This window comes from Barbus barbus, assembly GCF_936440315.1.
Source record: "Barbus barbus genome assembly, chromosome: 36".
In the NCBI taxonomy this organism is placed as follows: domain Eukaryota; kingdom Metazoa; phylum Chordata; class Actinopteri; order Cypriniformes; family Cyprinidae; genus Barbus; species Barbus barbus.
This window is the reverse complement of record NC_136714.1, coordinates 17,409,736-17,437,571: the sequence shown is the minus strand read 5'-3', so window position 1 is coordinate 17,437,571 and position 27,836 is coordinate 17,409,736. Positions and strand designations below refer to the sequence as shown.

The following is a 27,836-nucleotide window of genomic DNA, read 5'->3' as shown; positions in this document are numbered from 1 at the left end:
TGGTTAATTTGTATTTACAACACTATTCCAGAACAGTTCAACCCAAATATTAGAGTATGTGCAGCACATTTTACAGAGGACTGTTTCCTGAACCTGGAAGAGTAGCCTACAATGCTGGCTTGCACAAAGGCTGTTTCTGTAAAGTGGGGCAGTTCCAACTTTGCAAGGACAGTCTGGCGCTTCTGACTCACAGCCTGTAAGTACGTTTTCTTATTTAAAGAATTTGCCAGTGACGATTCAAACGCGAGTTTTGAGCAGTGTAGAGTAGTACTTGTTTGTTGTTTCTCCGATCACAAATGTAGACATGGTAATGTTTACACAGCGTGATGCAACGCAACGCCTAAAGACAGTATTAGTCATTATAATCAGTAATTATGTCCCCACTGGATGCAACGAGTGCCTCGTTTATAATGGGTTTTATTGTTTTTGTGTCGTCGCTCCGGGACACGGCATCAGAATACAGTAAGGGGGTGTAACATTTCTGTCTCACGCTTGAGGTATTCGGCCAATCACAACGCACTGGATAGCTGGCCAATCGAGAGCACGCCTCGCTTCTCAGAACGATGAGCTTTGAAAAAAATGGCACATTTCAGAAAGGCGGAGCATAGAGGAGCAACAATAATGTACAGTATGTGGAAAATTAGTTTTTTGAACTTTAAACCGCATAAACACATTGCATACACAAAATAATGTTCTTTTTATCAACGTCATATGACCCCTTTAACTGCTGCGCTATTGAAAGGGTCTGAGTTGTAATTCAGTTTTATCCAGCAGTCATAAACCTAAACTCCTTACTTGGATTCCTAAGCACAACAAATGCTCTAATGTCCCCAATGCCTTGAGATTCTGCTGAAATTTTCAATGAATATGAAAATACATTCTAGGCTAATTTTCCCATAGAGTAGATTGAAAGGATATTCATTTCTAATGACAATAAAAGAGTCTGGATAAATTAAGCTTTTTTTGAGGAATTTAAGAGGACATATGGAATCTTGTTTACATAATAGTGGTAGTATGGACTAGAGGGTTAATTTCTTTGAGTCAGTAACCACATATAATGGGATGTCCACATTAGGCACAATTTTATATCTGATTGGCTGCTGCAGTCAGATTTAATATTACACCTCTCCTCTGATAATGTCTGTCAAATAAATGCCTTGTGTCTGTTCATCCATGAACACCAGCATGACATGCTGTTAAATGTTTAATAGGAACGCACATCATTAACTCACATAAAAAATACAAAACAATCCTACTTGAAGTGTTGCTGTTTTGATTGAAAGGTCTTAATTGGTGTCTAGCTGTTCCTTCTGGGTAGAGCATGTCATGGTGGTTTTAGATGAAGTGTTTGAAGAAATAATTTAATGTGCTTCCTTCTACAGACTAAGTGTGTGGTGGATACGCCAGACAGCTCAGGGAGGACAGCTCTCCATCACGCAGGTGAGGTTTACTTTAACACTTAGCGGAAAACTGAGAGGAGCCATTCAAGGACAAGCAACAGGCTTTATCTTCAGTATAACTTGTTCTCTTTTATTATTTTTGATTAATAGACCTCTTTGAGGATTGATTGTTTGTGCTGTAATGGAGTGGTATTGTGCTGTAAATGTGCACTTCCAAACATTAACCCCACGACTTTGCTGCCACCACTCTATTCCCAAGCACAGAATGCTATTGTGGACCATTTGTACCAAATTGCCAGGTGTAGACGGCAAACACACACACTCAAAAAAACATGTTTTTATTTATGGAGAGACTCTTTGCTCAGAAAATTGCTCCCTAACAAGCCCATTTCACTCTCTATAGAAAAAGTGGGGTGTAGGGGGAAAAAATTGACAGCATGTTTGTTGATGATTGAGCCTTATGCCAGCTGTTATGGATTTAACCGGCGAGGGATAGGCCACGAAGAGCGAGGAGCTTTCAGCCACCTGGAGGTCAGAAGTCTGTTGGCAGGATGTCATTTATCCCACGATGAAAAACAAGAAGCAAAACATGGTTTCATACAGACTACAAAACAGAGAAATCCTTCAGATGATGGGAGTATGCATTAATGGCCATCTGCCGCATGAGAATAAAGGCCGTGATTGCTTGAGAAATGCGACACAGTGTAATTTTTAAAGGGGTCGCTAATAATTACTAGGAAATAAGTGCTGTCACACACTATGAGCCTGGTTTTGGTCTCTGTGGGAAAGCTTGAAGTGTTCACTGTAATTACTCTTTAAGGCGTTTGTTGGCCAGCTGTTAAACTCTTGTTTGTGTCTCTGTGGGGATAAAGAACTGCTTCTGATTATCTGTACTCTTTCTTTCTTCTTTAGCTGCCAGCGGAGACACTGTGATAGTTCAGCTTCTGTGCGGGCACAAGTGTCACGTCAATGTTAAGGATTCGGTATGTATAAGTCTTAGGGTATCTGAACTGCTGAGAAAATGACTTTCCTGTCTTTCTCTCCATGTGTTTTGCTGCATCTCAGAACTGCTTGTGGCCTACCTCAGACATGTGCATTGTCAAACACAACTCCTCAAAGACTCTGTTCTCTGTGGGTTTGAATCAGTGTTCGGCTACATTGATTAAAATCCCAATGGCACACTTGAGGTCCCTGTTACTTGGAGATTGCTTGTCCGAAGTAGTTTTTCTGCTCTGCTCTTGTCTTTTTAGTTTTTCTTCTACAATGTGTTTTCTTTTATTCCTCTGAGAGTCTCACAATGCTGCTTTTAAATGGCTTCTGTCTGAGTAATGACAAGAGCACTGACTAGTAATACAAAAAGAATTTGTTTTCTTTATTTACAGGTAGTAGGAATTTTATTTTCTGAACTCAGACGACAACAACAAACTATGTAGCATATTTTGGTAAAAGAAACATTTGTATTACCATAAAAATGTATATTGAGAGTGTTAATAAATTAATTATAAATATCAATTAATATTTAATAATTTATTATACAGTAATATTTATTAAGTATTTAAAATGTATAATATGTATACATATAAAAAAAGTTTTACATTAAATACACTCCTATTTGTTCTCTTAGAATTTGTAAATATATTAAACATTCTGTACAAATCTTGTTTAAATCCATCCAGTTTTATTTTTCACTGACCCAAATTTAGCATAAACATATGTGGATGGTTAGTGTTAGCATCTGCCATTCATTTGAACTTTTAACAATCATTCTATATATATATATATATATATATATATATATATATATATATATATATTAGTTTTAAGTAACTGAAATACTTCAAAACAGCAGAAAAATATTGGCAGTCAGGCAAATCCAGACTTTTTATACCTCAGTGTTTTGTTAAAAAGTTTCTTGTTAAGTGAAACAATCACAATGCTAAAACTCAAGTGTTTTTTAATCTATTGCCCATCGTGCTGACCTTATTTACCCCTCTATGTCAGGAATTCATTAATATGCATCTGCCTTATCTGGCCATCTATAAGAAGTATACAAATTATTCTTATTCAACATTCTTTGGATATTTGGAGCTTTCCCTGCAGTGTATATTAGGGGTGTGCTCAAAATATCGATTCTTAGATACATACCGATATAATAAAAAAAGATACAGTATCGATATTCTAGCCCTTAGTATCGATACTCCGCCCGGCCATTAGGGGGCGCAGCGGCGCCCGCGAGTTTCAAAAAACTCATGGAAAATGTTAAAGCAAGATGTAGCATTTAAGTGATTTCATAGTGAAATATGTTATGGCAGTACATGGTGTCACAAAAAAGAACTATAAGAAGATTTAATAAGAAGTTAAGAATAATAAGAAGAAGATTTTGTACTTGTGTGAGCTCAGACTGTACCCTTGGAAAGTTAAATGTTGACTTGTGGTAATTTCCAGATTAATACAATTTGTGTACAATTAATCAGAGCACTTAAAGTTGCAAATATTTAAGCAAAATGCACTTTGTTATAATGCACTTTTGTCTTCAATAAATTGAAGAAAAATGCAGAGTTCTGTTTGTTGAAAACCAAGTGTACTGCTGTGTACATTCCACCACAGGCGGACACTGGCTTGGCTTTGTCTAAGCTTCACGATGTGCTCAGCGGCCACATTAACAAACATCCTGACACTGCCTTCATCATCGCGGGGGACTTTAACAAAGCCAACCTCAAGCAGGTCATGCCGAACTTTTATCAACATGTATCCTGTCCAACTAGAGGACCAAACACACTGGATCATTGCTACACTCAGTTCAAGGATGCCTACACTACCGGCTTTTGGCAAATCGGACCATGCTGCCATCTTTCTAACACCGAGATACAAACAAAGGCTCGTTCAGGAACCTCCGGTGCAGAGAGTAGTGACGCGCTGGTCCTCCCACTCAGAGACTATGCTGCAGGCGGCGCTTGATGACGTCGACTGGGACATGTTCCGGGCGAGTTCTTCTGACGTCAGCGAGTTCACGGATGTAGCATTAAGCTTCGTAAACACGCTAACCGAGCAAGCTACAGAAACAATAACGATAAGGACATTCTCCAATCAGAAACCGTGGGTGGACAGAACAATCCGTGCCGCGGTTAACACACGCACCGCCGCTTACAATGAGGCTCTTCTGTCTGGGAATACGAGCGAGTACAAAGCATCGTGCTATGCTCTCCGACGCGCAGTAAGAGCCGCCAAACACAGATACAGGGAGAGAATTGAGTCTCATTTCCAGCTCAACGACTCTCAACGGATGTGGCAGGGACTGAGGACCATCTGTGACTTCGGAAACAAATCCTCCGCGGAGGTGAGAGCAGATCCGTTGCTGGCCGACGAGTTAAACATCTTCTACGGCCGCTTCGATGGCAACGGCGGCGGCGCGTTTCTGCCGACCAGCGCGTCTGGAAGCAACAGGCAGAGCAGCGATGATCCTGTAATCACCGTGTCGGAGGATGAGGTTCGGAGGGCGCTAAAGAAAGTGAACGTCAGGAAAGCAGCCGGACCTGATGGGATAACCGGCCGTGTTCTGAGGTCCTGCGCCGATCAGCTCGCTGGTTTGCTCACTTCTATCTTTAATGAGTCCCTTGCTACCGCCGTGGTTCCCACCTCATTCAAAAAATCCATCATTATCCCTGTGCCAAAGAACAATAAACCCTCTTGCCTGAATGACTATCGCCCAGTTGCCCTCACATCTATAGTCATGAAGGTTTTTGAGAGACTTGTAAAGAGCCACATTTGCTCCTCCATCCCTGATACTCTGGACCCTCTTCAGTTTGCCTATCGCCCAAACAGATCCACGGACGATGCCATTTCTCACGTTCTCCACTCTTCCCTCACACACTTGGATAGCAACAATGGAAATTATGTAAGGCTGCTATTCATTGACTATAGCTCAGCTTTCAACACTATAGTCCCCATCAAGCTGGCATCTAAACTCACAGACCTCGGCCTAAACTCCTCACTCTGTGACTGGATTCAAGACTTCCTCACCGGCAGACCTCAAGTGGTGAAAGTTGGCCAGTTCACCTCAAACTCCATCACTCTGAACATAGGAGCCCCACAGGGCTGTGTCCTGAGTCCCCTGCTCTACTCTCTCTACACGCATGACTGCGTGTCCTCTCACAGCTCCACATCTATTGTCAAATTCGCTGATGATTCTGTGGTTCTGGGCCTCATCTCCAACAACGATGAGACCGCATACTTGGACGAGGTAGAGAGACTCACATCATGGTGCCAGGACAACTGTCTCTCTCTGAATGTGAGCAAAACTAAAGAGCTGATCATGGACTTCAGGAAGAGACCGCAGCAGCCCTACACTCCTCTTATGATCAGTGGGACCCCTGTGGAGAGGGTGAGCAGCTTCAAGTACCTCGGTGTAAACATCTCCGAGAACCTGACTTGGACTACACACATCCAAACACAGGTAAAGAAAGCCAGGCAAAGACTGTACCATCTGCGACAGCTGAGGAAATTCAGGGTCTCACCAGCAATCCTGAAAACTTTCTATTCAGGGACCATAGAAAGTGTATTGACTCAGTGCATCTCAGTGTGGTATGGAAACAGCTCCAATCAGGACTGCAAAGCAATACAGAGAGTTGTGCGCTTAGCTGAGCGCATCTCAGGGTCTGCTCTCCCCTCTCTGCAGGACATCTACCTCAAACGCTGCAAAAATAGAGCTGTTAAAATCTTCAAGGACTCAAATCACCCTGGTAACCGTCTATTCACTTTGCTTCCATCTGGTAAGCGCTTCCGTAGCCTGATGGCAAAAACTGAGAGACTTAGGAGGAGCTTCTTCCCCCAGGCCATCAGGCTCCTAAACTCTAACTCTGTGTCATAACATCACTTGACTCCATGTAAATATCACCATATCAATAAGCTATTCATAATTTTTCTCTACCTCATATTGCTGCTATTATATACCCTGTACAACTTTTTTGCACATTATTTTGCACATTCCTCTTAGTACTATTTAAGTCAACAACATACTGACCTGCACATTTATATTTATATTTTTTATCTATCTTTTTATTTTATTCTTTTATTTTATTTTATTTTTTTATTTTTTTCTACTTTTCTTCTCTTAATATTTGTATACTTTATAATTGCATTGTCCTTGGAGCGGACCTGACCTACATTTCACTGCTGGTTATACTCTGTATAATTGTGTATGTGACAAATAAAACTCTTGAATCTTGAATCTGGAGTAAATGTGTTCAGCATTAACTAATTGGCTCTGGCCCATGTATTTTTATTGAATCGTATCGAATCGTGTCACATTGTATCAAATCGTATCGAGACAGCTCTGTATCGAGGTACGTATCGAATCGTGACCTGTGTATCGAGGTATGTATCGTATCGCCAGGTTCTCCAAGGTATACAGCCCTAGTGTATATATTAATTGACAAATGAATCCACAATTATTCACAGTTATCCTTTAATAGCAGTGTTTTCTGTTAAGACCCACAGTGCTTTTATCCCAGAGATTAGACTGACTGCGGGGATGGATGAACGACCCTGATGCAACTCCAGAGAAATATTTCATGCTAATATTAATAATAATAATAATTCGTTACATTTATATAGCGCTTTTCAAGGCACTCAAAGCGCTTTACATAGTAAGGGGGGTATCTCCTCATCCACCACCAGTGTGCAGCATCCACCTGGATGATGCGACGGCAGCCATAGTGCGCCAGAACGCCCACCACACACCAGCTTATTGGTGGAGAGGAGACAGTGATGAAGCCAATCAGTAGATATGGGGATGTTTAGGAGGCCATGATGGTCAGAGGCCAATGGGCAAATTTGGCCAGGATGCCGGGGTTACACCCCTACTCTTTTTCGAAGGACATCCTGGGATTTTTTATGACCACAGAGAGTCAGGACCTTGGTTTAACGTCTCATCCGAAGGACGGTGCTTTTTACAGTATAGTGTCCCCATCACTATACTGGGGCGCTAGGACCCACCCAGACCGCAGGGTGAGCACCCCCTGCTGGCCTCACTAACACCTCTTCCAGCAGCAACCTAGTTTTCCCAGGAGGTCTCCCATCCAGGTACTGACCAGGCTCAACCCTGCTTAGCTTCAGTAGGCAACCAGTCTTGGGCTACAGGGTGATATGGCTGCTGACAATATTGCATCAAATAGCTATGTTCTGTCAGGGGGGGCTGCTGGAAGAAAGAGGCAACAGCTAAACAATGTTCATTAAGTCATCCTCTCTAAAATGTATGGTAAAGAAAGATGGCTTGTGATGTGAATGATTTATAATGAGCCACTTTATCTAGAAAACCGAAGCATAACTTCCTTTAAAGTCAAGTTTCTTTTAATCCATTTTTGCCGCTAGCAGAACAAAATGCAGTTTTGCATTTTGCATAAAAGATTTCCCCTGCCTCTTTTTACACATATTTTTTATATAAATTTTGACTTAAAAGAATAGTTCACTCTGCTAAAAATTTACTCTCCGTCAGGCATTCAAAGACGTACAGAGTTTACTTCATTGGAACAGATTTGGATAAATTTAGCATTATATCATTGCTCACCAGTGGATCCTCTGCAGTGAATGGGTGCCGTCAGAATGAGTCAAAACAGCTCATAAAAACATCACAATAATCCACAAGACTTCATTTCATTAGTTAACATCTTGTGAGGTGAAACGTTTACTGCATTCACTGCAGAGGACTCAATGATGAACGGGTGATGTCTTGCAATATTTCTCAAAATCTGTTCCATTTCCATTACATTTAATCATTTTAGCAGATGCTTTTATCCAAAGCGACTTACAAATGAGGACAATAGAAGCATTCAAAACAACAAAAGAGCAACAATAGAAAAGTGTTGTGACAAGTCCCAATTCCAATCTTAGATGGCATGAGGGTGAGCAAAATTTGAAAAAATATTAATTTGTTAATTTTTGGGTGAACTATTCCTTGAGCCGTTGTGCTTGTCTGTTACTTTAACAGCCTTTGTCTTCAATTTTACATTATCACCTATTCTGTAATTCACAATTGTCATAATGTCTGCAGCTTCAATGAAATAAAGCATTTTTCTCTTCTCAAGCTGTAAATTAAAAAACAGAGGGTCGTGTGGGAGGCAACGGACCCTCAAGCTGTGGCTCTCTAATTTAGACTACTGTGACTGAAGAGCTTCAGCAGACAGAAATGAGAATGAGAGAGAGAGTGTCAGAGTAGATATGCATCAGAGGCTGCTTCTGCTCTCGGTCACTGATTATCCACCGTCGTCATCTTCTGAGGCAAGCTTGGCACCTTTCTGATGATTCTCGCCCACTCAGCCCATTGCTTTGAACATGCGGAAATACCCAATTTAACTGCTAAATTATTAAACACAGCCCAACTAATGTTGCAATAGCATTCTGGCTCGAGCACAAATAATGGTCTTTTGATGGACGCTTAGAAAACACTGGGCCTTATTTTCAAAACCAGGCTGTTAGCAATAGACAAATCCACTGATGCTTTCCTATCCGGATTAAAACTCATCTTGGAGTTTGCCTTTGAGCTGGAAAATGGATAGAAAACTTGAACCACCGAAAGTTTAGCAAATGCCACTGGGTCTAATTTAGAAAACTCACAACTGCTACTTTTCCTCTTATTTTCCCTTGCAGCATATGGGATGCGTATACCCTCAGAAGTATAAGGCATGCTGTGTGTGCATAGATTTCTAATTTACACTGCAAAAATGTGGATTTAAAAAGGGATAATTCACCCAAAAATGACAATTCTGTCATTTTCCGTTGCTCATGTCATTGCAAACTCACACTGTGACTTAAATGTTTTTCTGTCGAACAAAAAGGGTATCGTTTTGAGGGCTCTTTTTCATGCAGTTTCAATGAATAGCAAATGACGCACAAAAACACCTGAAAAAAAATGAATACTGTGTGGTTGAATGAGGGTGAATTTATACACTGTCAGCCAAAATGTGCCAAAATTGTACCTTTAGATAAAACCTATGGGGCAGTTACTTGGAGGGACCCAATCAATTACATTACACATTTTAGGTCATATAATAAAACGATTGCTTTTTGATGACTTTTAGATTACTTTTCACCTAACTTGTTTATCACATTGATTTAAATAAGATAATCTTACCAAATTTATATAAAAATGCGAAAAAAGAGAAAATATTCCATTCATTGTTACTGACCATATGAAGTGCATTAAACATTACATTACGTCAAGATTTGCCAAACTGGGTTTTTTAAGGAACTGCAGGGGGTTTGTAAGTGTTTAATGAAAAGCAAATAATTAATTAAATCAATGTATTATTAAATCACTTTGGAATAACATCAAAATAAAACACTTTATTTAAAAAGTGTTTAAAAATTAATATTCTGTTTGTTTACCTGCATGTCATGTGACCACTAACCAACGCCAGAGAATTGTGAACATGCAAATGTGATACTTAAGTTATTACCTTAAAATCTCAGGGGTACTTCAAATACATATATCACAGTAAAAAATGCAGTGCAAATTTAAAGTGTCAATTTTAACACTACTAAAGATCATATATGGTACCAATCTATGTGGTGTTAAAAGTAACACTGTTCGCAGTGTTGAATATTTAGTGTTAATATAGCACCTTACAATGTAGAAAAATTACACTGAGTGTAAAGTGTTACGCTTGCAATTGTTGTTCAAATTTTACACTCCTGGTGTTGTTTTGAGTATTCTTTTCAGTGCAAATATAAAAATGATATTGTATGGTGTTAATGTACAAGATTAGGCAAAATCAAGAGACTTCAGACAGATGTATAAATTCCAACGTTAAATTAACAATGGTCAAAGTGGGCAACTTTTAAAGCATAAGATGTGTAGAAGTTAATTGGTCAGTCACATTCACTAAGTGTTGCACAGAAACATAAAATAGTTAATAAAACACACAAAATCATCAAATTTACCTTGACATTAACAAATAATGACAGGTAGATTTGAACAAAATTGCAGCAAGATACTTGTCAACAGTTGTGTAGCATCCATGAATGATGTTCCTCACTGTCCCATCAGCGAGCAGGTATGGCTGTGTGGTCTCTTCTATGCAATCAAGGTGTTCTTCTTGTTAGTGCCTGCAGATTAAAGACAAAAATAACACTCAAGGTCAACTCTCCAATTGATTTTTATTTGTATTAGCCTTTCATATACAACCCATCTGGCAATATATTGAGGCAGACAATGGGAAGTGTCAGAAATGTCCAAATGTACCTTTTTGAAGATGTTTTTCAGTTTGATTGGAGGACATTTTTCCAGGTCCCTTGCAGCCTTGTGGTGATGGTTTCATCCTCCTTTACAGCTGATTCCGAGGTCAATCGGGTCTTTGAAGGTCTTGGGAGAAGCCAGGAACTTGGCTTCTTGAAGAAAAAAAAAATTCATGACAACAATATCTCTCTGAGGAACCATTCTGCTAAGTTGATTGTGTAGCCACACAGTTGCTCTGTTCACACCTGGCATTAGCATGCATCTTGGGTGATGCACAAGTGAACCAACACTAGACGCATATGGCCACATTCTTTTATTACAGGGTTAGTTCAAAAATGAAAATTTCATTTTCTCAGCCAAGACGTTCGTTTTGAAACACAATTGATATTTTAATAGAATATAAGATTTCGGTCCCTTGAATGACGGTTCATGCAACTACCACTTTCATACTTCAAAAAGATTTAGTCATGTGGTTTAGTCCAAATTTTCTGTTTTTCTGTTTCTGTTTCTGTTTATGTTCTCTGATCAATGTTTAAATGTGAAAAAAAAAAATCATTGTATAAAGCGATTCATTTGGATTACTTTTATGATCTCTTTATGAACTTCTTGAAGCATCAAAGTGGTAGTTGTGCAGACTGTCGATGGAAGGACAGAAATCTCTCGGGTTTCATTTAAAATATCTTCATTTGTGTTTTGAAAATGAATGAAAGTCTTGCAGGTTTGGAATGACAGAGTGAGAAATGACAATCTTTCATTTTTGGGTCAACTAACCATTTATCGTTTTGCATTTTGATATTTAAAATGAATCATTAGTAAATTCCAGGTGTGAACATAAGGAGATATTGTGTGGCTGCCCAGTTAAACTTTAATTTTTCATATTCATTTGTGTGTTTTAAATTTGTACTGCACATAGAATAACATAAATGAAACCGACTCACAATTCTGGCTTCATCTTCAGCTTCTGGTCCTTTCTTGAAGGGCTTCCATCACTCACACTCAGTGTCATCAAACTCCCAGTTTGCAATCTAATGAGAGGAGCTTCCTTCACTTGACACAAGTCTGGGCCAATTCTATTGAAAAAAGGATTAAAAAAAAAAAAAAAAAAACACTTGTTTCAGTAATTTAGTTTACATTAGGACTGTAAAATAATGGTAAAATAATTGTGATTACCCCTAATTTTGAGTATGCTGAGATCTGTCTATAATACGGGTGTCAAATCATAAACTTATTTACATCCTTCATTCTAGTTATTTCATAAAGTTATTTAATCTTTCACACTCTTCTGTAGGCTAACCTTACATCTTTGCACCTCACAAACTTAACACCGTAAATCTGACAAAAGCACTCGCAGTTAGTAATTTCTAAATGTGTTCACCACCAGTCATATCTTGAGTAAAATTATCAACAAAAATGTTCTTCGCGTGTAATTTTATAAAGAGAAAAGCAATCCAACTTACCGTCTCGGTCGCATGAAGAAAAAATGGCGTCGTGCTTTGCGAGGCAGCATTCATTGAGGGGCGGAGTCCAGACAATTTGGTGGGTTTTTATTCCGCACTTTCAGTGTTAAAGTGAAATAGAGTGGTGGAACTATGATGTAAAAAAACTAAACAAACTATGATGTCACTTTGTAGGCGAAAACCCGAAATGCTAACTTGCTTAATTAATTGTATTACAAATTAAATTGTATTACAAAAATTAATTGTATTACAAATTATACTACAACTGGAAAATGCTGTAAATTGATAAACTGTTTGGCGTGATGACGTTGGAGACATTCAACATCATCACGCCAAACAGTTTATCAATTTACATTATTTTCCAGTTGTAGTATAATTTGTAATACAATAAATTTTTGTAATACAATTTAATTTGTAATACAATTAATTTTAGAATAACCTATGAATAGTTTCTCGCATTTATATTGTTGTTCGACAATGTTTTTTTTGCTTTGCCCCGAAATGCAACACAAGTCTTCGGATGGAAGATGCTCGTTCCCTCTCGAGCTATCATGAGACATCACAGAGACATTTCTCCATTATGGGAACTCCTTCCCTTCAACCTTTCCTGAAGTCCTATTGGCTCACGCAGTCCAAATGACTGGCCAATTGTCGTGAAGTATGCAATCGCATGCAAATACTGACAAGCTTGAGAGGCAGTATAAAATGCGGTGCCCGTGACAATTACATTAGAATCTTTTCCTTCACGACTGATTCCTGTTAGAAGATGACGTCCTACTGCCGTATTTACGCGGGACTAATCGACCCGGTGGATAGCCACGACCACTGCATCACCTACCTGGGCCTGGCCCACGCGGAGGCGGCTCTGGAGGAGTCTGACTACATGCATTGTGCAGACCTGCCGATGCGCGTGCTGAGGACTCGCCAGAATGTGGCCCGTGGCCTCCTTGGGGTGAGACCCACTGCTGTCAGCGAGCCGCTGGTGGGCCCCCTCCCCCACCCAAAGGTGAAAGCGACGATTTGGCACGAAGCCACCGTTCTCAACTGTCACCTCTATCCCTGTCTCCTCCTCTGATGATTGTTTCCAACCACCTCCGTCCGTCGTGGACTTTGTTTCCTTCGGCCAGGAAGGCGAGGAGGACTCTATGTCCATTTCAGCCTCAGAGACGGTGGACTCCTCGGCTGGAGAGTGAGCCTCCGCCCTGCACACTATGGCGGTGCTTCAAGTATTCCAGGCCAAGCTCTTGCAGTCCCTGGAGGGCGGGGACAACATGTCTGTGGTCTCGTACATAAATCGCCAAGGAGGCGTACGCTCCAGGCCTCTGTACAAGCAGGCAGCGAATCTCCTGCTATGGGCGGACCGTCACATCAGAGCAGTTCACATCCCCGGTCTCCTGAACCACGGGGAGGACATGCTTTCGAGGAAGGGGATTCCTCAAGGAGAGTGGAGGTTGCACCCTGAGTCGGTTCGGATGATTTGGACCCACTACGGGAGTGCGGAGGTGGATCTGTTTGCTACGAGCGAGAATGCGCACTGCCAGCTGTTCTTCTCCCTGTCTCACTCCCCGCTGGAAGGTGACGCTCTGACATTGCACTGGCCAGCAACCAGGCTGAATGCTTTTCCTCCGATCAAGATATTGCCACTGGTGTTCTGCAAGATCAGGGAGGAGGGGGCTTCAGTGATACTCATCGCCCCGAACTGGCTGAACCAGCCTAGGTTCACGGACCTGACAGAGCTGCTGGTGGCACTGCCCTGGCCGATCCCCATCAAGTAGGATCTGCTATCTCAGGTGAACTGCTCGGTGTGGGACCCGAACCCGGAGTGGAGCCTTCATGTGTGGCTGCTTCGGGGATATCAGAGGTATTCTCGTGTGCTCGACACGCTCTCAGAGGCACGGACACCCTCTACGAGGCGTTTGTTTGCTCTGAAATGGGGAGTGTTTGTGAAATGGTGCTGTGATGTTCATATCGACCCGGCTACTTGCTGCGTGTCGGATGTTCTGCGTTTTCTACAGTACAGACTGGATAGTGGATCTCTACCATCAACACTGAAAGTCTATGTGGCAGCTATTGCCTCGTTTCGTTCCCCGCTAGGCGGGCAATCGATCGGTAGGCACGTGCTGGTGGTGAGTTTTCTTAAGGGAGTGAGGAGATTGCATCCCCCGCGTCCGCCTTCAGTCCCGCCCTGGGACCTAGGGGTGGTGTTAAGAACTCTTTCACAGCCACCATTCGAGCTTTTAGCATCCGTTGATTTGAAGGAGCTATCTCTCAAAGCTGCACTTCTTCTTGCCCTTGCTTTGGCTAAGCGCATAGGGGATTTACACATTTTTTCTGTGGACAGCGACTGTATTCGACTGCTTTGGACCTGGTGACTGCAGCGTCACTCTCCGGCCGAGACCAGGCTGCATGCATAAATCACTATCTACCCCCTTCAGAACGCAAAATGTTTCATTGTCTGCCCTGTCTTCTGAGTCATCGACCTCGCGTGATGCGGACGCTCAGACTTCGGTGTGCCCCGTCAGGGCTTTGAGGATTTACATTGAGGTTTGGAATGCCCTTTGCATATTAGGGCTCACTCAACAAGGGCTATCGCTTCCTCCTGGGCATGGTCGAAAGGTATGTCTATTCAGGATATATGCTTTGCAGGCGTTCACTATCAGATTCTGACGTAATTGTTGCGGGCACTGCATTTTATACTGCCTCTCAAGCTCGTCAGTATTTGCATACGATTGCATACTTCGCAACAATTGGCCAGTCATTTAGGATTTCAGGAAAGGTTGAAGGGGAGGAGTTCCTATAATGGAGAAATGTCTCCGTGATGGCTCGTTCTCACTCTCAAGTAACCGAGGTTACAATAGTAAATGGAGACGTTTTATCGCTTACTGATGCGGAGACTCTGGGTTCGTACCATAATGTAAACTCGTATTACGATTATTATATGTAAACACCTGCCAGCTTTACTTGGTGAAAGTGAAACTTTAATGATGCATAGTGCTTAAAGCCACGTTAAAATTAAATGTTTACGGCCACATGAAGCTGTTAGAAAGCATATAGATTGAGGATTTCCTAGAAGCAAGGATAAAAATTTTTTTGTGTAACCACCCTAACAAAATGAGCTGAAATGTGGTACTTTGTTCACTAAAATAAGTTTCTTATCTTACCATATCCAAACACTCGCTCACTCTGCTGTGATTTAAAAGATTAAATATGTGGGGATATGTTTTTAATTAAAATATTCATATTAATCAAGGATTTATTGACGTTTAATGCACCTTATTTGAAATGTACAGAAGTATGTGCTTTAAATGTCCTTTAGTTAAGATTATTTCATTTATTCATTATACTAATTATTACTAATGTTTCATTTCAGTTTTAGTTTGGCTCTAGTTTTCAGTTTATATGAAAAGGTTCATGTAGCGTGGATTAAAATTCATATACAGAGTAAATGCATTTCACTGAACATTTTAAAAATAAGTTTGAAAAGTTGTCGGCAGCGCAGTGGTGGTGACGTTGAAGGCGAGCGACCGTGGTGCTGTAGTTTTTTTATAGCCTAAGTTTAGCTTTTCAGTTCTGGCGCTTTTATTTAGGCTTCAAAATTCATCAAAGTTGTATTATTTTGTGAAGATTATCTTGATGGACAAAACGTGTAAGTTTCATGAACTATGATTGAACACAGAACTTATTTTTGCGATAATCCAAAAGCCTATGGAAAAATCCTATTGTCTTTTTGTCGAGGGAACCAGTTTCATGCTAACAGCCGGTCTGCCTACAAAGTGACATCATAGTTCCCCCACTCTATTACACCATATAACAACACTGAACATGAGTACTGTTTAACACTGTAGATTGTTAATTCAACTCTTTGGGAATTAATAACTTTTAACACTGCAAATGCGTTTGGCTGAAAAAACTTTTCCCTGCATTATATTTGTAAGAAATAAAGTGAATATTTCATTTTAATGTGTTTGAAAGACAAAAGCCTTCCAAAGACATGCATGGTTAAATAACCTACTTAGTGATAATTCAAATAAAAATGAATGTTCATCAGTAGTTGATGCAATGTTGAAATCCTGAGAAGAAGAAAAAATTGTAATTCCAGTTGTCAAATGCTGTGTGGCCTTTCAATTTGCTGTGTAATGATAACCACCTGACTAGTGACTGGTCTTTGTGTGAATGCACACAAAAGTGGAAGACTTTCGGAATGTGTATTAGTGGTAGGTTATTTAAAAAAAATAAAAATTTACAGATTAAAGGAAAAATTAGGGAGAATCAATCAATTATGAATAATTTATTGTTATTGTGTGAATATGTAATCAGTAATAAAGTAACTGTAGGCTGATTCCAAATATTTTCCAAATGTAATTTAATCTAATTACAAGAATGTATTTTTTTGTAATCTGATTACGTAATCCATATTAAATGTAATCAGTTACAACCCAGCTCTGCAAATAAGGTACGATTTATTTATTTATTTTTTCTGAGGGTGTAAGTTCATATGAATAGTTTATAATATCATGCCTGGAAGAACTTATACTTAGTATTTAGGGTGGTCACTTTCTTTGAGCACAATAGCATGGCAACATCTTGGTTTGTTGGATGCAATGTTATCTGAAAACCTGTTTTAAGTTAAGACTGATGAATGTATATTCCTCATTATGTAAACTAACCAATCATTTCTGATACAATTATCCTAATGTTTATTACAGTGACTTAGACATTAAAAAATTGGCATGGTTGTGAATATACCCTTGAGGTATATTTTATAAAACTTTCTCCACAGCAGACTTGTGCTGTGTTTATCAGTGCTGGTGCAGTTATAAACTAATTAATTGGGATTTTTTGCTGTGTGGAGAGATGTGGCTTGGGCTTGTGAAAAAATGTTGAACAATTATGTTTTCACAACAATTTGTCTACAAAATGTCAATTGACTTAAAGGTCACTTTTAGAATGTACAAAAAATGTGACTTAAAACACCTTGATGTGATGTGTAATTGCTACAAAATTGGTAATCATTTTATGTTTTATAACCCAAATATTGGGCGCACAAATGTTCTTCTTAGTTCAAATTGCAATTATATTATTCCCTGACCTGTTGGGCTGAGCGCTGACCTTCCAGATGTCTTAAATGTTATCTTGTTAAATTTAATCTCGTTCTGGCTCTTCAGTACATGCCAGGGTAGAAACCAGTCAGCGCATAGGATTGTACTAAATCATTTAATTTTCTCCTCTTAATGCCATATGAGCACAAAACATCCCCTGGACTGCAATGACTAATCATTTGCCAGCTAAGAAAAGCGAAAAGCATCTAAAAGGTCTTTAAACCTTTTTGGTGTATCTCCAACACGCACAATCTTAAAAATAAGATTATGAAATAATGGTTGTGTTTGTACCATAAATTAGCACCAACACAGTGTCAGATTTCTCACACTTTCCGGAGAAAAACGGCACCTTTCTATGTGAGCTTACATAGAAAGTCTGGATATGCACCTCTTGCTTCCTGAAGAAAAAAAAAACTCTTGTTTTTCTTTATAAATTATTCAAATATAGCATAATGTACGCAGAATTTAAGACATTACCAATTAGCTCACCCTAAATGTGCTTTTGATGAGGTGTCAGTTTCTCTCAATCTGGAATTATTGGCAGAACACCTGTGACCTTTGGGGTCACTGGTGGGGAGCATTGAGCTCTTCCTTTCTCTGTCATAGTATTGTTTGCCCAAGGAAATTTGGGAATGAAAAGGGGAAATGACCACCAAAGTGCACTACTATCATGTAGAACTTAATGCATCAGGTTATACCTCCGTTGACATTAGTTGTCTAAAGCTGTAATACATTTTGATGATAAATGTCTCGTTTAAAGCCAGTTCTGTCTAATGTACTGTCTATTACTATAACATGGCCTCTTAACATGCATAAGATGGTATTTGAAGAAAAACTATGTTGACTCAAAGCTCTTTTTCATTTAGGATGGCTTCACGCCCCTGCTTTTGTCAGCTAAGCATGCACACACAGAGGTCGGCCAGAGTTTATTGGACTGGGGTGCTGACATCAATGCAAGAGACAAACATGGCAGGTAGGGTTTTGGACATCAGTCATAATATTGAGACGGCTGATAAGAACTTTTTCTCAGTTTAAACTACCTCCTACTATCATAAAGTGCCAAGTGAGCTGAATAAACTAAATTGGGATGCCAACAGTGTCATTAAAACTGCGGTATAATAGCGTAATCCATCTTAAAGCATGCACATACAGTATACTACCATTCACAAGTTTTTGAAGGAAGTTTCTTATGCTTACCATCTTGTGGAATATTATTACAATTTAAAAGCAGTTTCTATTCTAATATATTTTAAAATGTAATTTATTTTTGTAATGGCAAAGCTGGATTTTCAGCATTCATTACTCCAGTCTTTAGTGTCACATGATCCTTCAGAAATCATTCTAATTTGAAGAGGTGGAAAGAGTCTGAAAATATTCTACTCAAGTAAAAGTACCATTACATTAATGACATTTTACTTAAGTACAAGTAAAAGTACCAGTCTAATAATCTACTCAAGTAAAAGTAAAAAGTAGCTCATTTAAAAATTACTTGGTTACATTTTAGCAGTGGAAGGGAGGCAAGCACTGGGATAGTGCAAGGGTGTCAAACTCAGTTCCTGGAGGGCCACAGCCCTGCAGAGTTTAGTTCCAACCCTCCTCCAACACACAAACCATATAGTTTTCAAATAATCTTATATGATTAGATTAGCTGGATCAGATTTGTTTAATTGGGGTTATATCTAAACTGCAGGGCTGTGGCCCTCCAGGAACTGAGTTTGACACCCCTGGGATTAGCCTATAAATCTCAAACTAGATGTTTTTAATTAAAGGAATCAGTTATTTAAAATAAGACATTTGGGCACATTAAATCAACAAAATTCACCTTTGCAATGCAGAGGAAACAGAAACTTCATCTGAAGTGGCATTTAGATATATATACACACTGTTTAATGTAGGACACAAATGCATTTAACCTGCCGATACAAATGCAGAAATAATGTTTTAATATTTAAGACATAAAATGTTGAATACTCATTTGAAATTATAAAAAAAAAAAAAAAAGATACTTTAAATGTGAAATGAAAACCGCCAGTAGGTGTCAGCAAGTCACTGTTAATAAGTGAGTCATTGCGACTGAACTGAATCATTTAAATGGTTGATTAATTCAGGAACAAAACACTGTCATGTTGCTCAGAGAGGCAAAACTATGGTGTCTAAAATGCAAGTCTCTTAATTAACTTCTTGTTTATTTAGTCTAACTGTTGTAAACCAAAAAAATCTATATGTAATCATGCTGATTTTTGGAGGAAAAAAACGGCACTCTTTGTATGGTATTGATTTGCTATATAAAATGATATAAATGTATACGTCTTCATCTTCTGCACAAAATCTTCATTTTGTGATCATTTTAAATGCATTTTAACAGACTGAATCATGCAGTGAAAGAACACTATCTAAATGCATTTCAAACGTTTGAAAAAAAAATAGTATAATAATAATGCATCCTTGGCAAATTAAAGGATTAATTTCTGACACCAACCTTTTGAACGAAAGTGGAAGTGACATGCTGTTATCCGTGCAGAACTGCAGTGATGTTGGCCAGTGAGAGCAGCTGTCCGGCTGCTGTCGAGCTGCTGGTGCAGAGGGGAGCTGACCTGCAAATTGTGGACTCGTTGGGCCACGACGTGCTCCATTACGCCAAACTGTCAGGCAGCAGCGAGGTCCGAACCGCTCTTAACACTGCCTTTCACAGACCGCAGTCTGAGTCAGGTAAACTCATGAATGCCAATGTGATGCCAATTAACACAATTTGGTTGTAAAGCTCACATTCCAAATTATGATTAAAATACCATTGGTCATTATGCAATTCCATATAGTTATTGCTATTGCTGTTATATGTAGCATGGACATTATATATAATGTGTTGCTGTTCTATAATAACCAAATGACACTCCACTCAAAACTGAACAATAATAACAGTAACATTTCTTCACATACTATTGCCAGATCTGTGGTTTAACCAATTTTGCAAGAGCTAGTGCTGTTGTAGCCTACTGAATATCACATCATCACAACTGCGATTTGGCTGTAACCACAAACCAGTTGTTGTTCAATTTACAAATATTCACTGGGATAGAGGAAAGTCTGGGATTTACAACCTCATTGTTTTCCTCCCAGTAGTATTAAATAAAAGAAACCAGTTGATATTATTGTCATCTTGAATGTTTTCCTTTCTGTGGCCTTTAGAGCTTTTTAGCTCAACATTGCTATCTAGTGGCGTTTTTGAAAATGCCTCTTGCTTCCACACATGTCCAGGGAGTGAAAGAGAGAGTTAATCAATATTTTAGCAGAATTTCTCAGATGTGTTTGTGAAATAATGAAACAAGGAAATATTAGGACAGCATGATTAATGTTTGCACCAGCAATGACATGCCATTTTAATTTTTCCCATCATGACCCCCCACTCCACGTTTTCCCCTCCTGTATCTTTGTATGAGCAGATAAGAGTTCAGCGAGAACCCCTCAGGTAAGCAAGTTCATTTTCATTTCATTTATTTTTATCACCTCAGACGTGATGGTTTTCCACATTTTCTGATTGACACTTGACAGAAAATGCAAAGGTTCTCCGTAGATGCTTAAAATTCACATTTTAACTGAATGCTTAGTTCACTAGTAACAGTAGTGTCAACCTCAAGCCAGGATTGTTGATTGAATATTCCTTTCTCACATTTGACAAACAATCCCGCAATGCACTGTTAGAAATATGCACCGGCGTTTGCCTCACGCTGTGGTGATAGTTTTCTTTTTCCAAACTAAGTATGCAGTGTTTATTTCACTAACAACTTAAACACTTTACTTCGTCTTCCTCTCTCTTTTTGCCACTCTGCTTATCATGCACACAATCTCAGCATGGTCAAAAGTTAAATGAGGACAGAAGCTCCACTCCCAAAAAGAGAAAAGCACCTCCTCCTCCCATTAGCCCAATTCAGGTAAAGGCACATAATGCTGAATCTGTGATCTCTGCACTCTCTATAAGACTTAGATGCAATTATTCATTTGATGACTTCTGAATCTACAGCTGATAAGTAACCATTTTTCTGTGTCCATACTGTCCTTAAGCTTTACCTTGTCTTATTTTTTTAGTCGGCTGGTATCATCTCACCACCATATTTTACTCCAACTGAAACTCCTTTGTCCAGCAAAAGCGATTCATCCAAAAGATTCAATTACAAGGTAAAATAGTGAAGTGTTAAGGAGTTTTAGTATTAGTAAGATGAGTAAAAAAAGTATAAATTAAGTATATAAAATTTAGTGTATTAAGTATATTTATTATTATCATTAATTATAATATTGATTGTTATACTAATGTAAATTACAAGAATATAAAAATAATTTTTGTAACTACCAAAAATAAAGTTTAGTTACATTTTAAAGGAACATTTTTTTTAAATATTTTTTATAGCTAAAAACATTGTAAAAAAGATAAGTATTATTTATTAATCATTAATTAATAAGTAATTGTTATGTGATTTGTGTGTGTATAGGCCTATATTATTATCATTATTTTATTTTTATTTTATTTTTGCTGCCTACCAAACATTTATACGTACCATTTGAAATGCAGCATTTTAGGTTTTGTGTTAGCTAATCCATAGCCATGTTGCTGTTACTTTTTGTTCATTATTCAATGACATGATTAACTGGGTATTCTTCGTTTCCTGTTTGTTGAGGGAGAGGAGGAGCTGAAAAGTGCTGTACTGAAGGAAGAGATCGAAAAATTGCATGAGGAAAAAAGCATGCTCCTTGAGACCATTGAAGATCTAAAGCAGATTGTGGAGCAGACTGAGCCCAAGGCGAGTACCGCACAGTCCTTTAATATTCCTTCATGTGGCAGCTGCTTTGATCTTCAGCCACTTTTGCTCTCTGGAACCCACTTTAACAGCTGCATTTTTACTGGCCCTGGCCAGGTGAAGGACCTTGCTTTAGGGGACACAAAAGCAGACCTCTCTTCCACACCACCGATTTTGGACTCGAACTTGTGGATGAGTTTTAAGTTTGCACATCATGTTTGAGTTTTAACTGATGACACACAACTTTGGGTCTTTTTTATGTGACCTTACAGAGTCCTGAGTAAGCATAGAAGCCCAGAGACACTGATTCTTGTGTTCATTAATGATCTTCAAAACAGCCACTTATGTTAGGGACATTTTGTGTAGTAACAGATCAGTTTGTAGAATTTTTGGTGTCCAAGGCCCAACAAAAAAGAATATGTTGTAAAAAAATATCTTGTTGTCCTCCTGTTTTGAAACAGATGGAGCACTCTGGGAACCCAGATTCAATGTTGATTGCAGCACTGCAAGCAAAGATAGCCTCTCTCTCCCTGGAAAACCAGCAACTTGCCCAAATAATAAAGGTAACTCACCATAAAAATTTAGATTTTCAAAAACACCTTACAGATGACGTGATTTTTCAGTTAAATCAGTTTTCAGTTTAATCTTTGTAGCATGACTTCTTTTGGAGAAAATGATGCTATGTCAGGCCATTCAAACAGTGAGTGTTCTGAGTTAAGGCGGCCTGTGTAAACACTGGGAAACCTGTTTGGAAATTTTTACAAAATGTGTTTGGTTGGTGGAAATTGCACACAGCAAAGAGCATTTGGAAATAAGGAAGTGCATCTCAAGTCATTATTTTTTCTCACCGAGCAGAAACGTCCAGCTCCACAAGGAGAGGAAGGCCAGGGAAGTCCCCGTCCAAACAGCATTGAGTCTAATGCCTCGTACCACTCCACCCGTGCTGATTTCGAGCTCTCCAGCGACGTGCATGTCCATACTGGTGACGAAGAGGATCTTTCAGAGTTGTCTTTTCTGGACATCAGTGGTTCCTCAAACAAACATGAGATTGAGGAGGACACAAGGCTGAGTACGGATAAAGAAATTGGACTGCTACGGGACGCACTGGAGAATCTGCAGGCCAAACTTTTAGAGTCCAAAATGGAGAACCGCACCCTTCAGGCCAAACTCAACACTGACTTTGAGAAAATTGAAGTTGCATCTAAAAGCACGGGTGAAGATACCAAAAAATGCCAGGAAGCTTTGCAAGAGTTACAGATGAGGGGAGATTCTGTGAGTACACAAGAGGACAATGTGGTGCAGAAGTTTCAGTATTTGAAGAGCTGTCTGGAGCAGGAGGTCAAAGAACTGAAGGGAAAGTTGGCCGTATCGCACGAGGAGCAAAAGCAAGATGCTTGTTTGATAAGGGATCTTCAGGCTCAGCTCAAAAGTGTCCATCGATCCACGGAAGAGCGTCAAGAACTGAAGAACACCTACAACACTTTGGTGGAGAACATGAACCAGGAGAAGGCACTGTTGATCGAGAGGTACAAGGACTCTCAAGAGGAGATCAGGATGCTCCAGGAGGCCCTTCTAGGCACTGTGCCGGTGGAGGCTGCTGCCAAAGACTTTGAGGAGATGAAGGCAGAGCTTGGCGAGATTATCGATGGGCTGCAGCGGCGACTTTTGGAGCTCTCAAAATCGTACAGTGAGGCCAAAAGCGAGCTTAGCGTCACCCGCAACCAGCTGCAGTCCAAAGCTTCAGAGCCTAAGGACAAGGCAGATGGGGCCTGTGTCACCAAGGAGGAGCATGAGCAGAAAATTCAAGAGCTGGCGTTCAAGATGAAGGACATGCAGAAGGTATTGAAGGACACTGAGGCTAAGCATCAAGCGGCACTTAAAGAAATAGCCCAGGTTAAACAAGACGCCGAAAACCAGGCTCAATCGTCTGTAGCTATTGCTGACCACACCCAGGTTGTGGCGTCCTTGGGGAAGGCCATCAAGAACCTGGAGTCGGAAGTTGAAGTTCTTAAAGAGAAGCACGACCAGAAGACCTTGCAGGTGGATGCTTTGCAGAACAGACTGACAGTTAAGGATGTAACTCCAGATGATTCATTATCCCGACTGGAATATGAGCAGATGAGGGAGACGCTGGAGGGTGAGATAAGTCACCTGAACCACCTACTGAAGGATGCTCTCAGGAAACAGGATGAGATGGCTCTGGAGGTGACGGCCGCTTGGCAGGAGGTGAAGGACACCAGAAATGAGAGAGAAGCAGCACAGGAGCTGGCAGTGAGCAGGGAGCAGGAGTGCAGTGCATTGAATACCAAGTACAGGGAGGCTCAGGAGGGTGTGGTCCAGCTGAAGAAGCAGGTGGAAAACCATGTGATATCTGAGCGAGAGAAGAATAAAAAGGTGATTTTTGGATTCTCCCACTCACATTTCTGTCCAACTGATGCGGATGTGTCATGTTAACAACTAATGTGTTGTGCTTGTTAATTATTTGCAGATTGATGAGCTCTCAAAGGAAGTTATGAAGTTAAAGGATGCTCTGAACAGCCTTTCACAGCTGTCGTACACCACTAGCACCCCTAAGAGACAGCAAAGCCAGCAGGTGGACTCGCTCCAACAGCAGATCAAACAACTGCTATATCAACTTGCTGTATGTTACAAACCATGTTCTGCTTTAAATTAGCAAGGCATCTAATCTTCAGTTTCTTATAAGTAATATAACAAGTGAACTGTTCAAAAGTTTGGGGATGGTTAAATTTTGTAATGATTTTTAAGAAGACTCTTATGCTCACCAAGGCCTCATCTATTTAAAAATACAGTAAAAACAATAATATCATGCACTTGTAATATTTCTTTAAATAAATATTAATATTTTTCTGCGAAAACCATGATTACTTTTTTAGGATTCTTTCTATAAACAGAAAGTTCAAAACGTTACTTTTGATCATTTTAATGCATCCTTGCTAAATATAAGTATTCATTTGTTTAAAAGGAATGTTACAGACCCCAAACATTTTGAACAGGATTGTGTTATAAACAGAGAAAATGAAAACTGGAATCGCATGAGCATAACATATGTTCAAAATGGCTTTCCAAACATATTCAAAGGAGTTGCTTTCTTTTCACAATAGGAGTCTAAGAAACGTCACAATGAAATTGTCTCAGTCTACCGGATGCACCTTCTTTATGCTGTCCAGGTCTGTATTTATTTACAATCAGTTCATATTATAGTGTGCACATATCAACAAGTTATTCTTTTGAGTTTGCTTCTATCTATATACTGTTAACTTATTATTTGTGTTTTTTTTCTCTTAGTTTTGAATATCACTTTTAAACTCTCTAACCTTTCTTTTTAGGGCCAGATGGATGAAGATGTGCAAAAGGCTTTGAAGCAGATACTTGTAATGTGCAAAATGCCATCCGAGGCCAAATGAACGAGCCAGTATGGCAGTTGTTCATGAACAGCCAAAAAACAGTGATCAAAGGATATTCATCTGAGAACTAAAGTCCAGAAACCATCAATCAGAATGACACATGTAGTCAAGCACCAATTGAAATCACTATTGGCTTACCCCTGATATTTTGGAAATGTATAGCGAACTTGAATAATTTACGAAAAGGGGAAAACAATTGATGTGCGCACAATCTCTCAGCTCACACAGTGCCAGACAAAGAAACACAATCTACAGTCAACCATCTTCTGAAATCTGTTTTGATATTTGTTCTATTTTTGTACATTGTTAAAAAACAAAATCAGTATTTGATCCTGTTGTGAGACAATTATTTGTCAGTTTGCATTGGGGTAGAATGCACAAACAAAGCACAAAGTGTGTTTGCCTGCATAGCAGTCCATTGCAATGCACCTTTTACAACCAGTTTTCTGTCTTTTTCTGTTGTTGTGTAGTGCAGCCACCTGTAGTATCTGCATGCTGTGAAAAGTCAAGTGGCTCGATGTTTGTTCTAGGACATTTGCGACCTTTTTCAGTAGTGTTGAATTCTCCACTTTTTCAGGGTAGGTGCTTTGACAAAATGTCAATGGGCAAATGCACTTTTCTTAGTCAGTAGACAGTTTTTCTTTGATGCCAGCATTAACCTGCCATTTCTAGGACACCTGATGGGTTGTGTCCATGTGCCTCTACTCATTTTTAAAGCCCCTGGTAATATTTTGGAGGCCATAACATATGAAGCTGCACAACATTTCTTTTGCATTATGCTTGGTCCAACCAATTTTCTGCACTAAAACATTTTAGTTTTAGAGTTGCGCATCCTAAATATGTTGTCTGTAATAGTAATGAAGTCACTGCATGTTAAACAATTACTGTAGTTAGTAGTGTACTAAAGAATTCAGTGACGCAGTGAGGGGTGAGTTAGCCTCAGCACTTCAGTGTAGTTGTGGGTTTTACAACAAATAAGGATTGGAAAGGATGAAATGGAATTTGTTAAACATTCATTGTACGTGTGCTACATCAGTGTAGGGATAAACACACTTCCCCACTTTAGGAGTTGCTGAAATGTGGGCCATACGAAGGATTTTTGACACCTAAACTGTTGTAAGTGTTAAGAAATATATAGTAGCACTTGAAAACATGCTATTCACCTGTAGAGCATGGTGTAGATGTCATTTTATCTATGCACTAAAGCCTAGCTCGTTACCTGGTTTTATACGGTGTTGTAGCTTTTGAATGTAATTTGAGGGACGCATATGATATAAACTTGTTTATAAGGAGTAATTGCTTTCATAGAAAATATAGCAGAGTTTTGTATTAAGTATTGAGTGTCCCATTACCTAGAAATAACACTATTGTGTGCCATGTTTGCTTTTTGTTTTTTTATGCATTACAGTTGCTTGCTGAGTGCCATTGCATTACTAAACAAGTTCAAAAAATACAAAACACATTTGCCATTTAGTCCGAATTGCATCAGAAATTGTTCAATAAATATCTGATAACTTAAGTTTCTGAAGAGAAAATTTTAATGCAAAAATAACTGCCCTGTTGAATGACCATGATATTGTTATTGAGCACTTGTCATATTTCATTATCAGTTGATAGTCAATTGAATTGTTTTTTGTAATGTATTTGTGTCAATGTGATTGAGTCAGACAACATGCTGTTGGCTGTTGTATTTTTTGCATAGTTAATAAACTTCTTAATTGGTTCTTATTTGGCTTCAATGAAGCACAAAACAAATTAAATAATATTGGGATTAGGAGTGAGTTATGTCATTGTAGCGTAGTTTAAATAATGTATAAATATTACAGGTTGTTCTTGGCTTATAAGAACATTTTGTGGAACAAAATGCTTTCCGGCTATTGATTCATAATTTGTATTCTATACAAATGTGAATACAGCTTCCCAGAGGCAGGAAGAGCTCAGCCCTGGCTTCAATTTCATGGCAAATGGCAATTCTGCAGTGCGTCAGTAATCTTGCTGTGAATTCAAATTAGCCCTTAAACCTTATGACTAACAGTTCTGTGGCAACACTTTAAAATACAATTTCATTAGTTGACTAAATTAGTTACATGAACAATACATTATTTCTTATGTTTAAAATTTACTAATACATTTTTACAATAAGATGTAATTGAGCAAAGAACAATTGTATTTGTATCGACTAATATTAACAAACATTAATAAATGCTGTAAAAAGATATTGTGAGCTAATTTGTTAACTAATATTTATAAATGCGGCATTATTGTAAGGTGTCACCAATTCAATAAAGTTAATGTAATGGCATTGTTTTAATAGCACTGTAGGGTTCTTATCAGTATTGATAATTAGTTGCACATCATGCTTTATAAAACTATTTGGGTGGTGGTGATGGCGCAGTGGATAAGACACATGCCTTTGGTGTGAGAGACCCGGGT

General features: G+C 39.1%; 1 protein-coding gene across 3 annotated transcripts in view; it reads left to right on the top strand.

Moving 5' to 3' along the window:
- Positions 1–27,612, top strand: part of LOC306855772 (ankycorbin-like) — a 65,905-nt gene extending 38,293 nt beyond the window's left edge. For 2 of the 3 annotated variants that reach the window (XM_079394635.1, XM_079394636.1), the window contains exons 6-18: positions 1,383–1,440; positions 2,313–2,383; positions 18,055–18,161; positions 19,710–19,897; positions 20,629–20,654; positions 21,037–21,117; positions 21,272–21,361; positions 21,859–21,981; positions 22,440–22,541; positions 22,834–24,372; positions 24,467–24,619; positions 25,101–25,166; positions 25,326–27,612. In XM_079394635.1, coding sequence (XP_079250761.1) covers positions 1,383–1,440; positions 2,313–2,383; positions 18,055–18,161; positions 19,710–19,897; positions 20,629–20,654; positions 21,037–21,117; positions 21,272–21,361; positions 21,859–21,981; positions 22,440–22,541; positions 22,834–24,372; positions 24,467–24,619; positions 25,101–25,166; positions 25,326–25,403 — 2,682 coding nt within the window. In that variant the 3' untranslated portion in view covers positions 25,404–27,612. The remainder of the gene's footprint in view (positions 1–1,382; positions 1,441–2,312; positions 2,384–18,054; positions 18,162–19,709; positions 19,898–20,628; positions 20,655–21,036; positions 21,118–21,271; positions 21,362–21,858; positions 21,982–22,439; positions 22,542–22,833; positions 24,373–24,466; positions 24,620–25,100; positions 25,167–25,325) is intronic. The other variant, XM_079394637.1, reaches the window with a different exon arrangement.
- Positions 27,613–27,836: the final 224 nt, after the last annotated feature.